The 19,193-nt window shown below is 48.9% G+C and overlaps 1 protein-coding gene across 6 annotated transcripts in view; it reads right to left on the bottom strand.

Moving 5' to 3' along the window:
* The window catches only part of CRTC3 (CREB regulated transcription coactivator 3), a 99,242-nt gene that overhangs the window by 3,636 nt on the left and 76,413 nt on the right, over positions 1–19,193 (bottom strand). For 3 of the 6 annotated variants that reach the window (XM_081831718.1, XM_081831715.1, XM_081831714.1), the window contains 9 exons: positions 17,504–17,539; positions 15,748–15,833; positions 14,045–14,094; positions 8,724–8,941; positions 8,408–8,488; positions 6,653–6,951; positions 1,618–1,818; positions 1,450–1,530; positions 50–152 (listed from right to left, as the gene is read on the bottom strand). In XM_081831718.1, the coding sequence (XP_081687844.1) occupies positions 50–152; positions 1,450–1,530; positions 1,618–1,818; positions 6,653–6,951; positions 8,408–8,488; positions 8,724–8,941; positions 14,045–14,094; positions 15,748–15,833; positions 17,504–17,539 (1,155 nt within the window). The remainder of the gene's footprint in view (positions 1–49; positions 153–1,449; positions 1,531–1,617; positions 1,819–6,652; positions 6,952–8,407; positions 8,489–8,723; positions 8,942–14,044; positions 14,095–15,747; positions 15,834–17,503; positions 17,540–19,193) is intronic. The other 3 variants (XM_081831717.1, XM_081831716.1, XM_081831719.1) reach the window with 2 other exon arrangements.

The raw sequence follows: 19,193 nt of genomic DNA on the forward strand, positions 1-19,193 counted from the left end.
CAGCAAAATACAAACAGTACAGTAGAGCTGAGGGGTGGCCCACACTCACCTGTCAGGATGGTGTTGGGGAAACCCCCGCAGTTGGAATACAGGTTTGGTCTCAAATGAAACGAGTCCTGCGGTTCTCGGGGACTTTGCTGCACCAGAGGTACCTGGAAGCATCAGAGGTCACACTGTAAGGAATGATCTCTGCTTCCGAGGAGAGAAGAATGCAACATGCATGGAACCATCTTGGGTCCCTTGTCTCTAGGATCCCACACAGAATATTCCTCTCAGGCAGGCAGGTGCTGGGGTGGAGGAGGGCTCCCTGAGGCCCACAGTGTGGGTGACTCATCCCCGCTCACACACAGCCTGGCCCACTAAACCATCTGAGGAGACACCAACAGTCACGGTCTCTGTGGCCCCTCTGGTCCCACACACTCCTCCTTCCCAGCCACACCGAGGCCTTAGGAAACACTGTCTGTGGGAACCCCCCAAAGGCTCCTTCTATAACCAAGGAAGTGATGACCAAGGGGCCCTTTTGCCCTTTGGTTTCTAGAAAAATGAGGCAGGGGGACCCTTTCCTTCTTACGCTCAGAGCGAGGAACCTCAGGCAGTCCCCTCTCCGTGAGACAGCCTCTGGGAGGATTGGTGAGAACTGGGGCCTATCTTAGGTGCCTTTCCAGAAATTAATACTCCAAACTATTTTTTTTAATCTTTCAAAAGTAGGCATTTCTATCATCTTTCAGGGAGATACTGACTCATCTAAACTCAACGGGCTTCTTCAGAAAATGAGAGGCAGGGATTACTGGTTTATGCCATGAGTCTTCACCATGGCCTACTCAGGAAACATCTGTCTTTACTTCTTGTACTGTTGTAATTATTATTAAGATCTGTAAAACGCTCAAAATCCTTCCTTCTCTCCTTAATCCATCCTAGAGCCCAATCCATACTTAATGGACACTGTAACATCTAGAGATATTTTAAATGGTCCAGGTTAGGGAGAACCTAAAAAGCCAAAGGAAGGGGTTGAATGAACGTATCTGAGGGAGGGACGTCTGGCCCCGGCTGGACCAAGCTCCCCTGGGAAGCCACACTGGGCCAGCTCTGGCAGCCAGGCCTGTGGGCCGAGCCCCTCCTGCGTCTCAGTCTCCTCCGCAGGACAGACCAGTGGACTGTGGTGGTCCCTTCCCTCTGAGCCATTCTACAGTTCTAGAACTAGACTGTCATCAGAAATCTTCTACCACTTGTTCAAAGAGTTCCTCTGCAGAGGCCTGACACCCAATAAGGCAGCCAGCACTGGCACTTTAGGGCTCTAGGGGAGACTGCAGGCTCCCTTAGCTGCTGAGCTCACCTGAAATCTGGGCAATGGGCACCTAGTCTATTCGGTGTGGGGGGTTCTACGCCCTGAGCAGCCTGAACAGTGCAAGTCCTGCCCCGAGGAAGAGGCCTGCCTGGATGTTCGCTCACCTGTTGAGGGAAGGCTGGGCCTGGCCTCATGGACTGCTGGTCAAAGCTCACATCTGGGAAGAAGCTGGTCAAAGATGAACCCTTCAGGGAATAAGGAAGGGAACGTTTAGCTCGGAACTCGGGGCAAGTAAGCGTTCCCTTGTGACCGGGGTCCCCACTAGGACCCACCTGGGCCGTGAGGAGCGGGAAGCCGGATGGAGGCAGGGATGAGGCGGCCTGGGGCTGCTGAGCAGGAGGCTCCTGGGCAGGGGGCTGCTGTAGGAGGGGCTGGGAGAGGTTCTGGGGGGCGGGGTAGGGGGGTGGCGGGGACACTTGAGCTTGAGCTTCTGTGGGCAGGAAGGAAAGTGGGCTTCGATCTGAGGACACCATCTGTAAAACAAAGCCACTAATCAGCTTCGACTGGCGTTTCTAAGTGATAAGTTCTTTAAGATTAGGAGGTGTCAAAGTGAGGGAAAAGCCTGAGCCCTTCTTCCCCGGGGTACTCTGTGCGATGCTCCCCAAAGCCTACTTCTTCTGCTCTTTCAAAGTGATCTTAAATCTCACTTCCTCACCAGACATTTCCCATTCAATGACAATTTCTATTGTCTTTAAAAAAACAAAACAAAAACACCCGTCAATTTAGCCAGTGTCCTCCGTGAAAATCATGTTTGTTTTTTTAAAGCCATACTTCTGGTTTAAGATGGAAGACTGAAGGAAAAAAAAGAACTTAGTTAGCTCTGCTGTCTCCCAAACCTCGATTAAAAACAACTAAAACAACATTAAACAACAAGAGATATTAATGAACAACACTTTGAAAATAAGTAAGACTAAAATGATAATAAACAGCACAAGGACAGAGATGATGGGAAGGAAGAAAGTGGCAGCACAATTTGGAAAATGAAAAGCAACGGACAAGCCGTGGCTGGGTCAGCAGAGCTGAGAAAGACAACAGGAGGCTGGCAGTGGGATAAACCAAGAGGCAACCGGACTTCCGTCACAGGGACGGACAAGGACAGGGGTGAAGAGCCAGAAGGAGGTACAGTTAGGCTTCACGGCACTCTGGAGGGCAGAGCTGAGGGTCTGCAGGCAGGACACAGCATAGCCCAGTGGGTGAGGCGCTTTACTGGAAACACAGGTTCAACAGAGCTCACCACTGAATCTTGAGGCCTCCACCTTTCTTTCCCAACCTGACTCTCAGGAGGCTGGAGTCTAGGTATGGGCCAGTGTCCTCTGGGGATCTGACCAGCATGAGAGACAATCCTGAAACTCAGGGCACCAGAGGCTCCCCAGGGAAATGGCCGAGCTGGATCAGGCTACAGTGAAGACCATGCTCAATAAGCCCACCTGTCTACACAGTGTATCTGTGTCCTGTTCTTAAAGATGAGCAGAGCGCCAAAGATCACCAGATCACTGTGAGGAAAGCATCTGCATAGAAATCAGAGACCAAGGCAGATGTACAAAGAAAAGAAACTTGGAGAAGTCTGTGCAGGAAGAAGTCGTCATGACAAACAAAATTATCAGGTCCCTGGGTGGCTCAGTCGGTTAAGCTTTCAGCTTAGGTTCTGATCCCGGGGTCCTGGGATCGAGTCCTGCATCTGGCTCCCTGCTCAGTGGGGAGTCTGCTTCTCCCCCCGCCCCCCACTCATGCTTTCTCTCTCTCTCACAAAAATAAATGAATAAATAAATAAATAAATAAATAATCTTTAAAAAAAAATCAAAATTATCATTATACTATTTAGTCTATAACAAATCCTTATCTGTTAAAAATACATAATAAAATATTTGCGATGTGTATCTCTATATACATATTTTTTCAAAGTAGGGATGTGGATGAAATAAGATTATAAAAATGATGATTGATAATTGTGGGTGCCTGGGTGGCTCAGTTGGTTAAGTGTCTGCCTTCAGCTCGGGCCATGATCCTGGAGTCCTGGGATCGAGTCCCACATCAGGCTCCCTGCTCAGCGAGGAGTCTGCTTCTCCCTCTACCCTTCACCCTGCTCGTGCTCTCTCTCTCAAATAAATAAATAAAATCTTTAAAAAAATGATGATAATTGTTGAGGCTGGATGACAGATATAGAAGGATTCATTCCATCATATTCTCTACTTTTATTCAACTTGGAAAATTTTTGTTACAAAAAATAAAAAGAAGAAACCAGAATGAAAATTACCACTGAAAACCTCAGAGAGATGAAAAAATGATACTGCATCCATAGGATGAGTACAAAGCTATAAAAAGGAACACTCATTTGGAGGATAAAAGAGAATTCTTGGCAATTTACAAGTATGAGAGCAGAAAGGAAAGCTCGACATAACAGCAGGATGACAAAGGTGAGAAGCTCTCCCAGACAGCAGGGTGAAAAGATGAGGAGAGAAAGGAGGAGAATGGAAAAAATAGGGTATGAAAGGAAATGTACAGGCAGTCCAACATTCACACAATAGGAGTTCCAGAAAGAGAGCACAGAGAAATCAAAGGGAAGAAACCATCCAGGAAATAATTAATGAAGATTTCCCAGAAATGAAGGATGACAGGAGTTTCCAGATTGAGGAAACCCACCAAACATCCAGACTCATGTGATCCTGAAGTTTCAGAACTCTGGGGAACAAAAAGAAGATCCTACAAGCCTCCAGAGGGAAAAAAGTACATTTTGTTCAAAGTATTAAAAATTGGAATGGCACTGGATTTCTCACTAGCAACTCTAGAAACTAAAAGGCAAAGAATTAATACCTTCAAAATTTTAAGAGAAAATTATTTCAGATTTGAATTCTGTGTCTGGCCAATTATGAGTTAAATGATGGGTAGAAGGAAGACAGAGTTGAGTCATGCCAGGCCACACACACTCTTTGCTGGAAATCTACTGGAGGGCTTTTTTTTTTCCCCCTTGTTGTTTTGTTTTGTTTTAAAGATTCTATTTATTTATTTGAGAGAGAGAGAGAGCACATGGGCAGATGGAGAGGGAGAACCAGACTCCCCGCTGAGCATGGAGTCCAATGCTACACGGGGCTTGATCCCACGACCCTGGGATCATGACCTGAGCTGAAGCCAGATGCTTAACCGACTGAGCCACCCAGGCGCCCATGGAGGGCTTGTTTTGTTTTTTTTTTTTAAGATTTTTATTTATTTTTTGACACAGAGAGAGACAGCGAGAGAGGGAACACAAGCAGGGGGAGTGGGAGAGGGAGAAGCAGGCTTCCCGCCGAGCAGGGAGCCCGATGCGCGGCTCCATCCCAGGACACTGGGATTGTGACCTGAGCCGAAGGCAGACGCCTAACAGCTGAGCCACCCAGGTGCCCCAGAGGGCTTGTTTTTAAATGTATTGAGAGGAGATCTAGCCAACTCCAAGAGGTGGGGATGGGATAAGCAATACACACATAGAAAACCAGACTAACAAAGCAAAACATTCATTAACTCCCAGGAGAAAAATATTTTTCATTTTGTTATTTTATGGAATATTAAATGGTTCAACTATGGCTATTGTAACTGGGAAAACACTAAACACTGAATATTGCTCTCATCAAAATTATAACAAAGCACAGTGTGAATGAGGAGGAAACGTGTGTGTAGGTGGGTGGGGTTTGGGGAGAGGTGAAAGAGAACCATATCCTAATCCTCCATGGTAGGATGTCATCAGATAATACCTAACACTAAAAATCCAGAACAAAACAAGCATGAAATAACATGGTTATACCAAAGAGATTAAAGTGGTTGAAAGGAGCCATCTCTAGGGAGTGAGAAATATGGTGAGTCGGGGAGGGGAAGACAATGTTGTTTCATAACAAGCCCTTTAGAACTATCTGACTTATTAAACTATGTGCATGGATAACATTGATTTTTTTTTAAATCTTAGTAATTAAGCAAACAAAAAAATGGAAACATCTGGAAAAGGATGCTCTCTATGCCTATAGCTCTCCTTAAGATGTAGCCAGAAAGCAAGAGTAGTATTTTTTACATCCTATAAAATAATCTTTTTTTTTTAATTGAATTCATGTTTAATAATTCCAGGCACCGTGCCCCCCCCTTCCCCCTGCCCAGGCAGCAGCAGGGGTGGTGCAGGGGCTGGGGCATATGCCCCCAGCAGCGAGGACGGCAGTCCCATGAGTGATTTTCAGAAAATAAAAAAGGACCCCAGGGGCAGGCGGTGGTGCCCCCCCACCAAGACACACTAAATTTCAAGACTTTCCTATAAAATAATCTTAACAAAAGAAAATTAAAGGCAATCCAATAACATAAAAAGAACCATTAAAAAAACAATTATGAAATACCCTCTCACCCTCTCCCGAAAGGGATTACTCATGTTAAGAGTGAGTAATAACTGGATCTGCTAACTCCTTCCGTTGTGTTCTGTCAACTCTTGCTTGCTAAATCATGACTCATTTATGGCGAGGTGGGGAGTAAATGATGTCACAATGTATCTAGGGAGGAACCAATAGGTTGAAAATATATTCATTGATGATTACGGTAAGAGCCACCCTAAGAGCTCAGAATAAAAACAAAGTCAAGAAGACAAAATATGACGTTTTGACATCTGAATTTCTGTAACAGGCTTGTGACTTCAAAATGTGCCTCTTTCTTTCTTTTTAATTCTTGGTTTTATTTTACTTTTTAATCTCTATACCCAACATGGGGCTTGAACTCATGACCCCAAGATCAAGAGTCACATGCTCTACCCACTGAGCCAGCCAGGTGCCCCAAAATGTGCCTCTTTCTAAACAGACTTATTTAGGTCCTTTTATGGAGGACCCTAATCCTTATTATACACCTATCACTTCATGAGCAATGAAAGTACTGCTTCTCAAATCTGTAGGCGTAGTTAGGGAAGAGGTCTAATCCAATACCAAAGCTTCAGGAAGGTATTAAATGTCTTCTTTGGCTTTCCCCAGTGGCTTAAAATACTTACAGACTCAGTTACTGATAATTTTCCACACCAATTTTAAAGCCCCAGCCTGGTCTCCCCCAGCCACCTTAGACGCGTCTGGATTGTGTTCCCTATGCCCTCCCTGGCCCCCAACCCCAAGGTTTGTGAGTTAGTGACTACAGATTGTGTTGTTTGTGCAACAGCGATCATCACCACAAACGTGCTGTGAGGACAAGAGTAGGGCTTCCTGAGTTATTCCCACTTGCTCCCTCCGGTCTCACGGGAGACCTCGGGGACTGCACCAGCTGAGGGGGGCCCAACCCAGGCCCGACGCGCCTCCCCCTGTTGGACTGTGGGTTTGCTCTCACCTGCGCCACAGGATAGGGGTTCAGGGGGCTGGTGGCCGAGAGCTGTCTGCTGAAACCCTGCTGCGCTTCGGGGCCGGGAGAGAGCGTGAGCGGGCTGACGGGAGGCTGCCTCCTCCGGGACGGGCCGCTCAGGGCTGTGGTGGAGAGAGACGGGTTGCTGAGGGAGAAGAGCCGGAGGGAAGGGTGAAGAGCAGAGGCGCTGGGGGCGGATGTCTGCGGGTGGCTGTTCAGGGAGGAGGAGAGTGCGGTCTTATTGAGCGTGGCCTGGATGGAGGGGTTGCTCCGAGAACCCTGGAGACCTACAAGACAACAAGTGCACAAGTTACTTGCCATGACTGCAGGCCAAATCTTCCCTTTTCCAAAGACTAAAGAAGACCTAACTTCCGCCTATTCGATCTGACGATGATTCTGTGTGGGGGGCAGCTCTCGGGCGGCTCTCCTGCTGCACACATACCAGAGATACCCGCGGCGGGGAAGAGGCGCGTGCTTAATTACTGACAGTGACCGTGAGTCTGACTCACGAGGACACGTGTACACAGCCGCTGGGTGGCAGGGCTAGGTGAGCAGAGGCCAGGGCTCGGCCCCCACCCAGCGAAAAGACCCCAGGGCTGTGCACACATTCTGTTTAGAGCCCCCGAACGCCTCTGTCCCAGGCACCCTGCCCGGACCCTCTGCTGCCTTCTGAGAGTCATGGCTCTGGGGCGCCGCCTCGGGGCACCCTGAAAATACCCTGAACGCCCCAGAGAGTCATAGGAAGGGACCCCCTCCCACATCTCCTGCTTTCTCTCTGCTTTTCTGGCTCCTGAGAATTATTCATCACAGTCTATTCCAATTCACGGAAAATGAAGTTTTTGCTGGTGCTGTTTTATTTGGGGGAAGGGGTTGTGAATTTTAGCGTGAGCCGGAGAGTTTGGGAAACTTTCCATGACACAGCCTGCTCCGTGAGGCCAGGGACCGTGTCCTGTGTCCTGCCGGGGCCTTGGCACGAGGCCTGGCACAGAGTGGCTTCGCTCCGTGACTTCGTGATGCTTCTGTGTATCTCAGAAGGCAATGCCTATGTTTCATAGTTCAGCCCGTCATCCTGGTACCAGCAGCCAGGGTGCGTACAACTGTGTGTTCTTTCACATTCATAAAAAACTAAGTGTTTGATAAAAGTTGCTACAGTGGGGGCGCCTGGGTGGCTCAGATGGTTAAGCGTCTGCCTTCGGCTCAGGTCACGATCCCAGGGTCCTGGGATTGAGCCCCGCATCGGGCTCTCTGCTCAGCAGGGAGCCTGCTTCTCCCTCTGCCTCTCTCCCTGCTCATGCGCTCTCTCTCTCTCTCTGTATCTAAATGAATAAATAAAATCTTAAAAAAAAAAAAAGTTACTACAACGGAGCAAGGACAAAATAAAGCATTTTTTGCTGGCAAATAATTTTTCTAAACACAGGAAAGATGTCTCTGGATAAAACCTTATGCAGCTCTCCCACAGTACAACTCTCCATGGATCCGCTAGCTCGAGTCACAATCAGAGCTAAAGATGTGACCTTCAGTTAAGAAAGCCACGGGGCGCCTGGGTGGCTCAGTCGTTAAGCGTCTGCCTTCGGCTCAGGTCATGATCCCAGGGTCCTGGGATCGAGCCCCGCATCGGGCTCCCTGCTCAGTGGGAAGCCTGCTTCTCCCTCTCCCACTCCCCCTGCTTATGTTCCTTCTCTCACTGTGTCTCTCTGTCAAATAAATAAATAAAATCTTAAAAAAAAAAAAAGAGCCACTCACATTGTTCAGTGAACAGAGAATGGAATGGACGCTTTTTTCTTAACTCTCGCATCTTACTCTCCAAGTCCCAGGACACCTGGGCTGGTGAAGACAATAAAGAAGGAGGTCTAGCAGAGCGTCCCAGAGCTCATGGAATCCAGCAGAAACAGACCACCAAAGTGAAATGTCAGCAGGGTCAAGAGCTCTAAGAATAGGTACGTAGCTATCTCTAACTCAGATGCAATCATTCTCATTCATTGATTCACTGGGGACCACCTATGATTAAGCCACCAGGGTACGTACGTGGGCACGTTCTCACAGAGTGGGGGACACTTACCGGAAGAGCTCCTTATGCCCAGGTGAGTCATAGCAGCCGGCAGGTTGCCCACACTATTCCCCACACTCATACTACCAAAGACATGGTCACTGGTGTCCAGGGAGGCTGGCATGGGCGTTGAGTAGTGGAGGTTGGTGAGATCTGGCAATGACCCCCCGGTGTTCAGGGTCCCCAGAAAGGGTGAGAGGCCTATGTTCTGACCGTTGTGTGGAAAACCACTGAAAAAAAGAAAGAGGAGTGTTACTTTCTAAAGTGCATTTGGCTGCTGGGGAATAGAACAGACTTGTCAAAGAAAGGCAGTGGGTATCAACCATGCAAGTCCTTACGTAGGCTTGGACTCTCCCTCGTTCTGAGACCCGGCATCCTTGGCTTACCCTCTCTGAAGGGCAACCGCCTTACCTGTCAAATCAGACTAAGGATGTCAGCTGTGCCTACTTTGCAGAAATATCTTCCAAGACCAGATCAGACTATGGTTATAAAAGTTCTTTGAAAACCGGGGCGCCTGGGTGGCTCAGTTGGTTAAGCGACTGCCTTCGGCTCAGGTCATGATCCTGGAGTCCCTGGATCGAGTCCCGCATCGGGCTCCCTGCTCGGCGGGGGGTCTGCTTCTCCCTCTGACCCTTCCCCCTCTCATGTACTCGCTCTCTCTCATTCTCTCTCTCTCAAATAAATAAATGAAATCTTTAAAAAAAAAAGTTCTTTGGAAACTATAAAGCCCTATATAAAATGTGAGGCACTGCTTTATATTCGTACGCTCCTTTTTGCTAGATTTTAAAAGTATCTTTCCCACAAAAAAAAAAAAAAGTCTCTCTGCATCAAGCAGATACTTCCAAGATATATCTGGTTACAGCTTTCATCAATTTTAAAGTGAGAAAGAGATGTTAGCATTCACTTATCCGCTGTGTGCCAGGCACTGGGTTGAGTGCTGGTGGTACAAAGACCAAGGAGCCGGGCATGTGGGTTCGCAGTCAGGCCCACCCCTGACATCTGCAGGCCTGGAGGAAGAGCGTGCATGGAGGCCCACATACCATCTGTTTAAACTTCTAAAAGTTATGCATCAAGTGAACAAACCCTTAAATGAACTATGTTCTATGTTTCTGTCCTGACAAATTATACCTCCATAAGAGCCTGGAAGGCCAGATTGAAATTAAGAATCCTCCGGCTCCTGGAAGTTCTGCACGGGGACATAGGGGAGGTGGCTGTGGTCCTCAGCCCGCCCACCATCTCTTCCCACCCCAGCCTGCTCCTCACCACAGGGCCCCCAAGGGCCCCCTATCCTAGCCTATAGGCCAAGCCCTGGCCACAGTCCACATCCCCCCTGCCCGGTGCCCCTCAGGCAGATGGTGTGTTCCCCGGTGGCCCCTTGGACTCCAGACTCCACGGGAGCGGGGTCTCTAAAGTGTGGGGCTCTGGGAGGAGCCGCCTAGCCCAGGTCTGAGGGCACTGCTCTTGGAGTTCATGGGCAAGCTGGAGAGACAGAGCGGTGGTAAAGCAAGCACTTGCAATGTGGAAGGAAGCATGCAGGGCCAGGGCTGATGGGGGTGGGATGACCATTAGGGACAAGAGACGCAGGGGTTGTCAGTGTCAGGCTCGGCTGGGAAAGTAACACTTTACCAAGCACCTGACAGGGTGCTCATGCTTCAGGGAAGCAGCCTGGCATGGCCAGGGTGTCAGGGCAGAACCAGGAAGGGGTGGGTAGCAGGAGATGAGGTAGGAGGGGAGTGAAGTGAGCAAGGGTAAGATGATGCGCTGTTCTGAAGAGTCCAGATCAGGGACTGTGGGAGGTAGGGAGCCCAGTGTAAGCTGGAGAATGACACTTCAGAAATGCCACTGTGGACACGGCGTGGAGGACGGCATAACGGAGCAGAGAGTGAGGCAGCGATGGTCCAGGCCTGACCCAGGAGGGAGCAGTGAGGGGAGGGGATTCCGTCGAGGACGCTGCCATCCACAAGCACCTCCCAGAGACCAGCTGCGGGCATCAGGGCCTCAAGAGACTCGGACAAGGCAGGGAGGCAGCCACATGGTACAAGTCTGTAATGCAGGGACAGAGCCTGGTGGCGTGAGGTGTGGAGGGGCTAACCAGCGGGCTGGGGGGCTCCCTGGGCTGAGTTCGAAGACCCAGAGGGTCTAGGTGGGAAAACCACTTCAGGCAGAGTTCATGGCATGGGCAAAGCAGAGAGAAGTGTGAAACCACACAGCACGCTCGAGGAATTTAGATACGGCAGGAAATACGGCAGGAAGGTCAAGTTCAGGAGAAGCGGTGGTGAGGGGGCTGGTCCTGGGCAGGTAGGTAGAGAGCACACGAGGCTCAGACTGACAAGGAGCCGGTGGAAGGTTGCAAGCAGGAGAAGACAAAATCCTGAGGACAATGTGGCTAACAGATGGGGGAGGGAGGACAGGCACAAGGAGCAGAGCCTGGGGGCACAGAGGTGAGTGGGGGCTTTTGCTGCTCAGTAGTCCAAGGAGACACAGGAGAGCATGGGGATGGAGTCGAGAGACACTGAAGGCAGTACTGGAGAAGGACTCCTGATCTTCCGGCATGGGGACCCTGGCCTAGGGACACTGAGGTGTATAAGCAGACTGGGGATGCGGGTGGGTGCTATGGGGATGATAACGAATTCTGCCTTAGACACTGAGTTTCCACAGGACAAGAGGACGCGTAATAGGGACGTCTCTTGAGGACAGTCCCCTTGGAACAGTGTGGGGGGAGGCCAGGCCACAGTGGGTCGCGGAGTGGACAAGCAGTAAGCGAAGAAGACTCAAGAGCAAATACTCTTTCAAAAGTGTGGCTAAGAAATCCTGGAAACGAGCAGGAAGTAACTAAAAGGGAATGCAGGGCTAAGGAAGGACTTCTTCTGTGCAGACTCCTTAGTAAGTACATTTAAACGCAGAGAGAAAACCTAGTAGGGCAGGCAAGGCCGAACACCCGGGGTGGGGGTGGGGGGGGCAGAAGGAGGGAGAGGCCTCAGAAAGGCCTGTGCAGACAAGGGTCAGGGAGTGAGTCGGGCGGTCAGCCTTGGCCAGGAGGACACCTGTGTCTTCGAGACTAGGAAGACAGACTGGCGAGGGGAATCCGGAGCAGGAAGAAGCTGAGCCTGCCTCCCTGGTGGCCCCCCTTTTCCTGGTACAGGTAGGGGGCCTGGCAGAACTGTGCAGGCTTGGGGGGACATGGGGAAGAAGGGAAGGTGCCCAATCTGACGGAGGAGGAAGAAAGATTTTGGTGGTACAAAAACTGAATGTGACACCTTGTCTTTCCGATTGGCTGGACGTAGGAGATCGGTTATAGGGTTAAAGGTCAAAGACTAGAAAAATGACCTGGAGAACCCAGAGCTGCTCAGCCTGACAGCGGACAGGCTCTCTGACTGATGGGTGACAGACGGGAATGAAGGCAGGGAGAGGAAGCAGGGAAGGCAGGGCCCACTGACACGGAGCAAGGATGGAGAAAGTCCCCGGGGCCGGTGGGAACCAGGTCATTGGTGACATTCAAAACAGTTTTCTCTCCAGATGAGAGAAACACAAATTGTAACTTTCCAAATATACCTACAACCTGCCGGAGTCCTCCCTTGAATCTGACAGGAGACAGGTAGTGCTACCTGTCCGTCTTACTTCACATCCAGAGCAAGCGGCAACAGCCTCCTTACTCTCCAGGCACCCCCACCTCGGAGTCTCTACCCTTGCTGTCCCCTCTGCCTGGAGCCCTTGTCTCCTTCACTTCCTCCCACGTTCTGGTCACACAGCATCTTATCAAGAAAGGGCTTGCCTATCTTACCGTGCTTTCTTTCTCTTCATTGTGCTTACCAACACATGACATATTTGCCTAACTGTTGCTGCCTATCTCTCTCCGATAGAGCATCAGCTCCTGGAAAGCAGGGATCTGACCTGCTTTGTTCACGGCTCTACCCCAGCACCTGGAATTAGGGGTCAATAAGTACCTGAATGAATACGAGTCACTGAATGGAACTCTCCCTCTAACATAAGAGCAAGAAAACAACACTCGGTATCTGAGAAACACCTGCTTTAAAGCTCTGGTTGGGGAAGAGGGGTGGCCAAATATTGTGGTCCCGTTCCGGAACGCAGGCCTTCAGAGCACTGATCACTCAATTGTCAGGGTTCTTGAGGAGAATCTTAGCCCTCTCTGCAGGGACGCCCCGTACCCCGAGGTGTGCGGTCTTCTGTCCAGGTAAGCGTCCTGGCAGGCCTTTGGGCTTTTTGAAGAGAAGGTCAATCCTCAGCTCAGCTCAGTGGACTCTTCATCACAGGAGTTTATGTTTAGCCAAAAAAAGAGAAGTAGGGAACGCCCTGAACGAACTGCTGTCAGACTCATGGAATGCTTTGCTGGGGAAACATTTAAGGATGGCCTGAAGGAGATTTATTGCATCCACAGACTTCTGAAGTGTGTGCTCGCTCTCAGAGAGATCGTGCAAGGGTCCCATTTTCAAACCACATTATTCTGGCCCCTGAAGGAGTTGCTGCTTCTGAGCTGGTTTCAGTTCAAGAGGTGGCAGAGCCCTGAGCGCACCGTGGTAACCGGCCTCGGGCACACAGTTCCCTTGGGTCCCCAGGGGTCCGTCCTGTCCAAAGAAAGTTCTTCCAGGCAGCCGTGGCCCAGGAGCAGCAGCTCCTCCCCGGCGAGCACCGCTGTGCACCCCGAAACCCATGCCCCAGGGCAGACGTGGGGGCTGCATTAGCCCTCAGCTCTGCCCACCTGTCCTTCGTCCCAATCTCCTCACACGCTTCTTCATTCATGTGGGTACCATGCCTACTTTTGCAAGCTGTCTGCAATCTTCCAGGGAGTAGAGCTGAACACTACTAAATATGCTGAGTAGTGGCTTCGTAAGCACTCTTTCTATATTTGCAACCTTTCCTTTACTCACCTTCTGCTGATTTTTAAGAACTGCGGTAAAATACACCTGATGGGAAGTTTATCACGTGTCCATGTACGGTTCGGTGGCATGAAGCACGTTCACAGACACGCTGTCAATCGGCCACAGGCGCGAGGCTGGTGGCTCCTCTGGGCGCCCCTGCTTCTGCCTCTGCTTCCAGGGCCCGGCTGTGTGTTCACCAACGCCCGGCCGTGCTATGCTCGAGCGTATTTACGGCCGTTTTACTTGCTGGGGCCCTTATATAACTTAATTACTTTAAACGAATGAAAAACGAGTACCAAAGGGAGCTATTGTTTTTGTGAACGTCCGGTTGACTTCCAAGTTACATATAACAAGTGAAGTTTCTCAGAGTTTTGGGACAAAGTCATAAGACTTTCCTTCAGGAAAATCTTTGGGACAGTCAGTCTCTGAGCCTCGAACAGGAAGAACATTACTTACTTGCCGCCTCCAACATCACAGGATCGAGGGCGCCCTGACAGGGACTGAATCTGGGGAGAGACACAGAAACCCGGCCTTACTCACTGCAAAGTCAAATTCAAGTTTTTTTACAAGTGTCTTTGTGTCTCGGGGCTCCAGTCGGCGCAAGCGAGAGCATCTGCACACACAACCACTTCAATTCGGACTAGACTTCTCCTGGCACAAGGGAGGCATGGCATTCATGAGTTTTCTTAATTTTTGCCTTGTTAATTTATCTTCTAGATGAGTATTATTTCCTTCAAAAAGGCCAATGTTTTATAGAGAGAGTTTCTAAATAAACATTGTTTTTCCAATTGGCCTCAGAGGAAAAAAAGAAAACAGAAAAACAAAACAGGGTGAAGAAGAAGGAAATTAATGTCAGAAGGAAACACATATTTCAACTAGAACATAAGCTTCAGCAGGGCAGGGTTTTTGATGTTGTTCACTGTACTATCCCTGCAGCTAGGGCACCTGGTGCCGGGGACTCGATAAATAGATGCTGGGGAAAATGAATGTACCACTGACTCAACTCTTCTCCCAGAAGTGATTTATGGAGTGCTGCAAATCCCTAAGAAGTAGGGTGAGCACCTCCTTCCGGAGAGAGCAGTCCCTGGCACCTGGGGAAGAGTGGGTGCCGCCGCCCTTCCTGCCAGAGAAGATAGGGCCGTTCTCCGATAAAAGCCTCCAAAACCACCTGTGCCTCCCACGGCCACAAGGACAGTGTGGCTGTTTCTCCTCTGTTTGGTATGTTAATTTTTTTTAAGTTTATTTAAGTCATCTCTACACCCGACGTGGGGCTTGAGCTCGTGACCCTGAGATCAAGAGTCTCGAGTGCTCTTCCGACTGAGCCAGCCAGGTGCCCCGAAGTACGTGCATTTAAAATCATATCTCCCCCTCCCCTCCCAAAAAGATGAAACATCATATACATCTTACTTTTACAAAAAAAAAAAGGCCCTTTCAAGCCCACCCTTAATGCTAATGATGACTTTGATAGATCTGGCAGAAGAAACTGGAATCCGACCATAAGGCAGTACAAACAGTTGCAACAGAGCATCACTAATGGCTGGAACAGATGACCTGTTTTCTTTCAAAGGAAACACAGCTTTCCTACGGGAAGAAAGGCCAAGTCAAGTACCATGGGGCCACCCTCCTTCCACCGGGGGTGAGGTTCACAGAGAGCTGTGGTGGTGGTCAGCTGGCACAGCTGTACATGCAAATACTCAGAGGCTCAGAGAAGTCATAAAACAGATGATTGACTTACTGACTCCCTGAGGACTCAGGTCAAATACCCTTCATTGAAGAAACGGGTATCTGGTAAACCAGCAATTCCGCACAGAAGCTGGGGACGGGGAGAAGGTTTGGCTCTAAAACAGAAAAATCTGCCTATGACTGGTCACAGGCTTCAGAGCTTTTAGGAACATGAATGAGGAGTCAAGGACGGATAGGTTCTTCTGCATGAGAAAATTCACACGAAAATTTTAAGTCAAGCGATCACTGTACTAATTCATCAAGAAACTTGTGGTCAGTTTCATTTCAACCATCATTCCCTAATATATTGTTCATCTCTGTCCCCTGATATCCTCACTTCCTTTTTTCTCAATTCTTCTTATTTCCCCCACTGCAAGATTTTACAATGACCTCACAAGTGTAAATATTCAAATAACAAACACAGGCTGCTCCCCTACCTCCTTGGTCTCCCACAGTCGTTTTGGCAGTGGCTTGGGAACGTTTAACAGATTCTCTTCTTTCAATGGGCCCGGGAAAGACAGCACTAAAGGGGGGGGAGGGGGAGAAAACACATACTCACTGCATTTAGAAGGCAGCCATCCCACCCCTGGCCAAATTATCTTGGCAAAAAAATGACTGATATGATACATATGCATTGACCGCGTACTAGAGAAGGGGCTGTGAGCATGTCTGTGGGGACCCCATAGAGGAGTAAGACATGGATTCAGCCCAGGACTGCAAGGAGCAGCGAGAACCAAGGGTGCAGGGCTGCTGTGGGGTAGACAGGGAAGAGTCGGTGCGGGCCTCTGCAGCTGGGCAGAGCGAAGGCCTTTGGCGGCACAGGAAAAGGGCATTCCTGAGATGGAGAGATAAGAAAAAAAGGCCTAGAAGCGAGGAAACAGTGGGCAACTATGGAGTCGAGCCGCTCTTCTCAGTGGAGCGTGGCCTAAGTAAAGGACTGGCAGGAGATCAGGTTTAGAAGGTCGAGGCCAGATCGGCGGGCCCCGCAAGCTTGGCAAGGAGAGTGTGGAAGCCGATGGGATGGGGAGGGACCACAGTGGCCCAGGAGGGAAGAAATGAGGAGAGTCAAGAGAAGAGGAACATCATAGGGGAGACAGGGCGGCCGTGAGGCTGCTTGGTGATGGGCTGGGAGTGGGGGGTGGACAGGAACGGAGAACCCAGAGGGCTTAAAGGCAGAGCCGCAGGATGGCCAGCTCTGCACCAAGGGACCATTCCAGGGTTTTCTGCATTATCGTTCTCAGTCTGGCCAGGTGAAACGGCGATCATGCCATCTGATGTCAGGAAGAGGATGCATCACGAGAGACACTGGTGACTGCTCAAAACTACAGATGCTGTTAGGTCTTGGTGATGGTCACGGCTGCCCCGTCTTAGCCCCACACGGGGCAGTCTGCGTACCCAAGGATAACAGACCCCAGAAAGAAGTCACTTGAAACAGAGACTAAAGTTGCAGAGCAGATTCTGAGATGCAATGCTCTTTACTCAGCGCCAGGAAGACGGCCGTCATGTCTGCTCGGATATTCTGGGCTGCCCCAGTGTTCCCAGGTGTCTCTGTTAATCCTGGTATTCAAGCCACTCTCTTCTGAAGAGCTTATTTGGCCAAGTTAAATTTCAGGTTATAAAGATTCAAAGAAAGAAAACAGTGCCTGGTGCCGAATGAATAAAAGAACTGTGTCACTCATTTGTCACTGGCTTTCAGTGTCATCTCGGTAGATCTCCAACATCAACTGGCTTTATGAAACTCAGTATCTCCTACAATTTCTGCAATTTCGTTTTGCAATCAATTTGCCTTTTTCTGGCATTGTTTACTTACGTTTGTCAATTACTGACTTGCAAAACTCTCTAAGTAGGAAGAGACAGACAGCTGAGAAGGAAAGGGTCCTGGGATAACTAATGGTTTGAGTGACCGATTCATTCATATTTTCATGTGGTTACAACTTTAGCTTCCCTGCACAACCTTGTGACCACGGGACTCTGGGGACTCGGATGACAAGGAGCTTAAGTACACGGTTCCTCTCCTGTGCCCCTGATTGTGGCCAGCCTGGATTTTATACAGCCTCTCAGAAAAGTGAACCAATCAGCTGCCATCGGCATTTGGGGAAGTCCTGAAAACAGGAGTTTCAGGAGCGTGAAGAGAGGCTAGAGACACTGCGGTCAGCATCTCGCTCAGCGCCGGGAGGTGAAAGCAGTTCATACCTTCCCCATGTACATCGTTCTCACCATCACAGAAACCTGGTGGGAAAGAAAAAAAAAAACTTTTATGTGGTGCTTTCAATTTTATTTATCCAAGAATTAGTGACTCTTTCTGATTTGAAATAGAATTGTGAAAATTCCAAGGCGATTTTGGTACACTGATGCTCATTCAAGGTCCATTAGCGTTTCTAATAAAATTAAAATAGGTATGGCCTATCTGAGTCTAAAGTTGGCTCCTTTCTACTTTTCCTTTAAATCTCGGTCTTAATTTTTTTTAACTGCCTCTGTCCTGAAAGAACAATATAGAAAGTCTGAGAACCTCTATATTCAAATCACAAAATAAAGAAATACAAATAGAAACTCTTGCAAGTTGTGGTGGTGGGGGAGGGCAGGTAACTCCAAAAGTCTACATGACTGTTTCACATGGACCATGCATGTCTAGAGGGACAGACTGCAAATTCCATACTGTATGTTATATATATTGCTTGCAAATAATCAAATTATCTTTAAAAGAAGTTTATCTGCAGTCTCCGTCAATTCAAAGAGTGTATATGATAGCTATTCACAAAGTTTTAAACATTTGACTTGGAATAAATTCTGACTGAATCAAATATTTTTAATCTATAAAACATACTGCAGATGACAAAGCATAGTATTTTCCATTGCTCTAAGCTAAAACCCATGAATTATGCCAAGAATGTGATGTGTGACCATCCACCTTGGAGACAATCAAATACACTAAATGAGTTTTCAGTATAAAATCAGGCCAAAGTTTTAAGTTCTGAGCCTTTAAATATACTCAAATGCTTGCTTAAAGTTTAGGTGAAGTTTCTGGAGACGCTCAGTCTATCATTTAACCTGATGAGCCCTAACAGCTTCCACGCGATGTCTAATGATCATTCACTCAATATGCATTCATCAAGTTCCTGCACTGAGGGAGTGCTAGGCATGCCCAGGTGGTAGAGTGTCGGCGAAAAGTTGGAACGTAGAAGCAAATTCTCTAAAACAGGTAGAAGACAGATGATTTCGGTGGAGCCCAGGGGCAGGGGCAACACTGAAAATCCCCAGGAGCACCAAGAGGTTGATAAATTAAGCATACTCATAAAGACAGAACTTCTCTCAGCCCATGGAAGCAGAACCTAAGTTAGTAATTTAAGGCTTTATTTTAGTGCACGGAAAGACTTGGGTAAGCCTGTTAAAATGCAGCTTCGTGGGCCCAAGCCTCAAAGACTGATTCAGAGGGTGTGAGAATGGGCCCTGGAATCTGTTTTTAACCATCACCTCTGAGGACTGTCTGCAGACCGTCCTTGGCCTGCTTACTGAGGGACCTGGACAAGGCTAGAGCTTAATCCCGATTTGACACATCCAAAGAAAGCAAGGTGAGGGCTGCCCAGCTGGCTCAGTGGGAAGACCATACAACTTTTGATCTTGGGGTTGTGAGTTCGAGCACCACACTGGATATAGAGATTACTTTAAAATCTTAAGGGGCGCCTGGGTGGCTCAGTCAGTTAAGCATTTCACTCTTGATCTCAGTTCAGGTCTTGATCTCAGAGTCATGAGTTCAAGCCCCATGTTGGGCTCCACACCCAGCGTGGAGCCCACTTAATAAAAATGAATAAAATAGGGCGCCTGGGTGGCTCAGTGGGTTAAGCGACTGCCTTCGGCTCAGGTCATGATCCTGGAGTCCCGGGAT

This window comes from Leptonychotes weddellii, chromosome 9 (assembly GCF_054177405.1).
Source record: "Leptonychotes weddellii isolate Sample4059 chromosome 9, ASM5417740v2, whole genome shotgun sequence".
Lineage (NCBI taxonomy): Eukaryota > Metazoa > Chordata > Mammalia > Carnivora > Phocidae > Leptonychotes > Leptonychotes weddellii.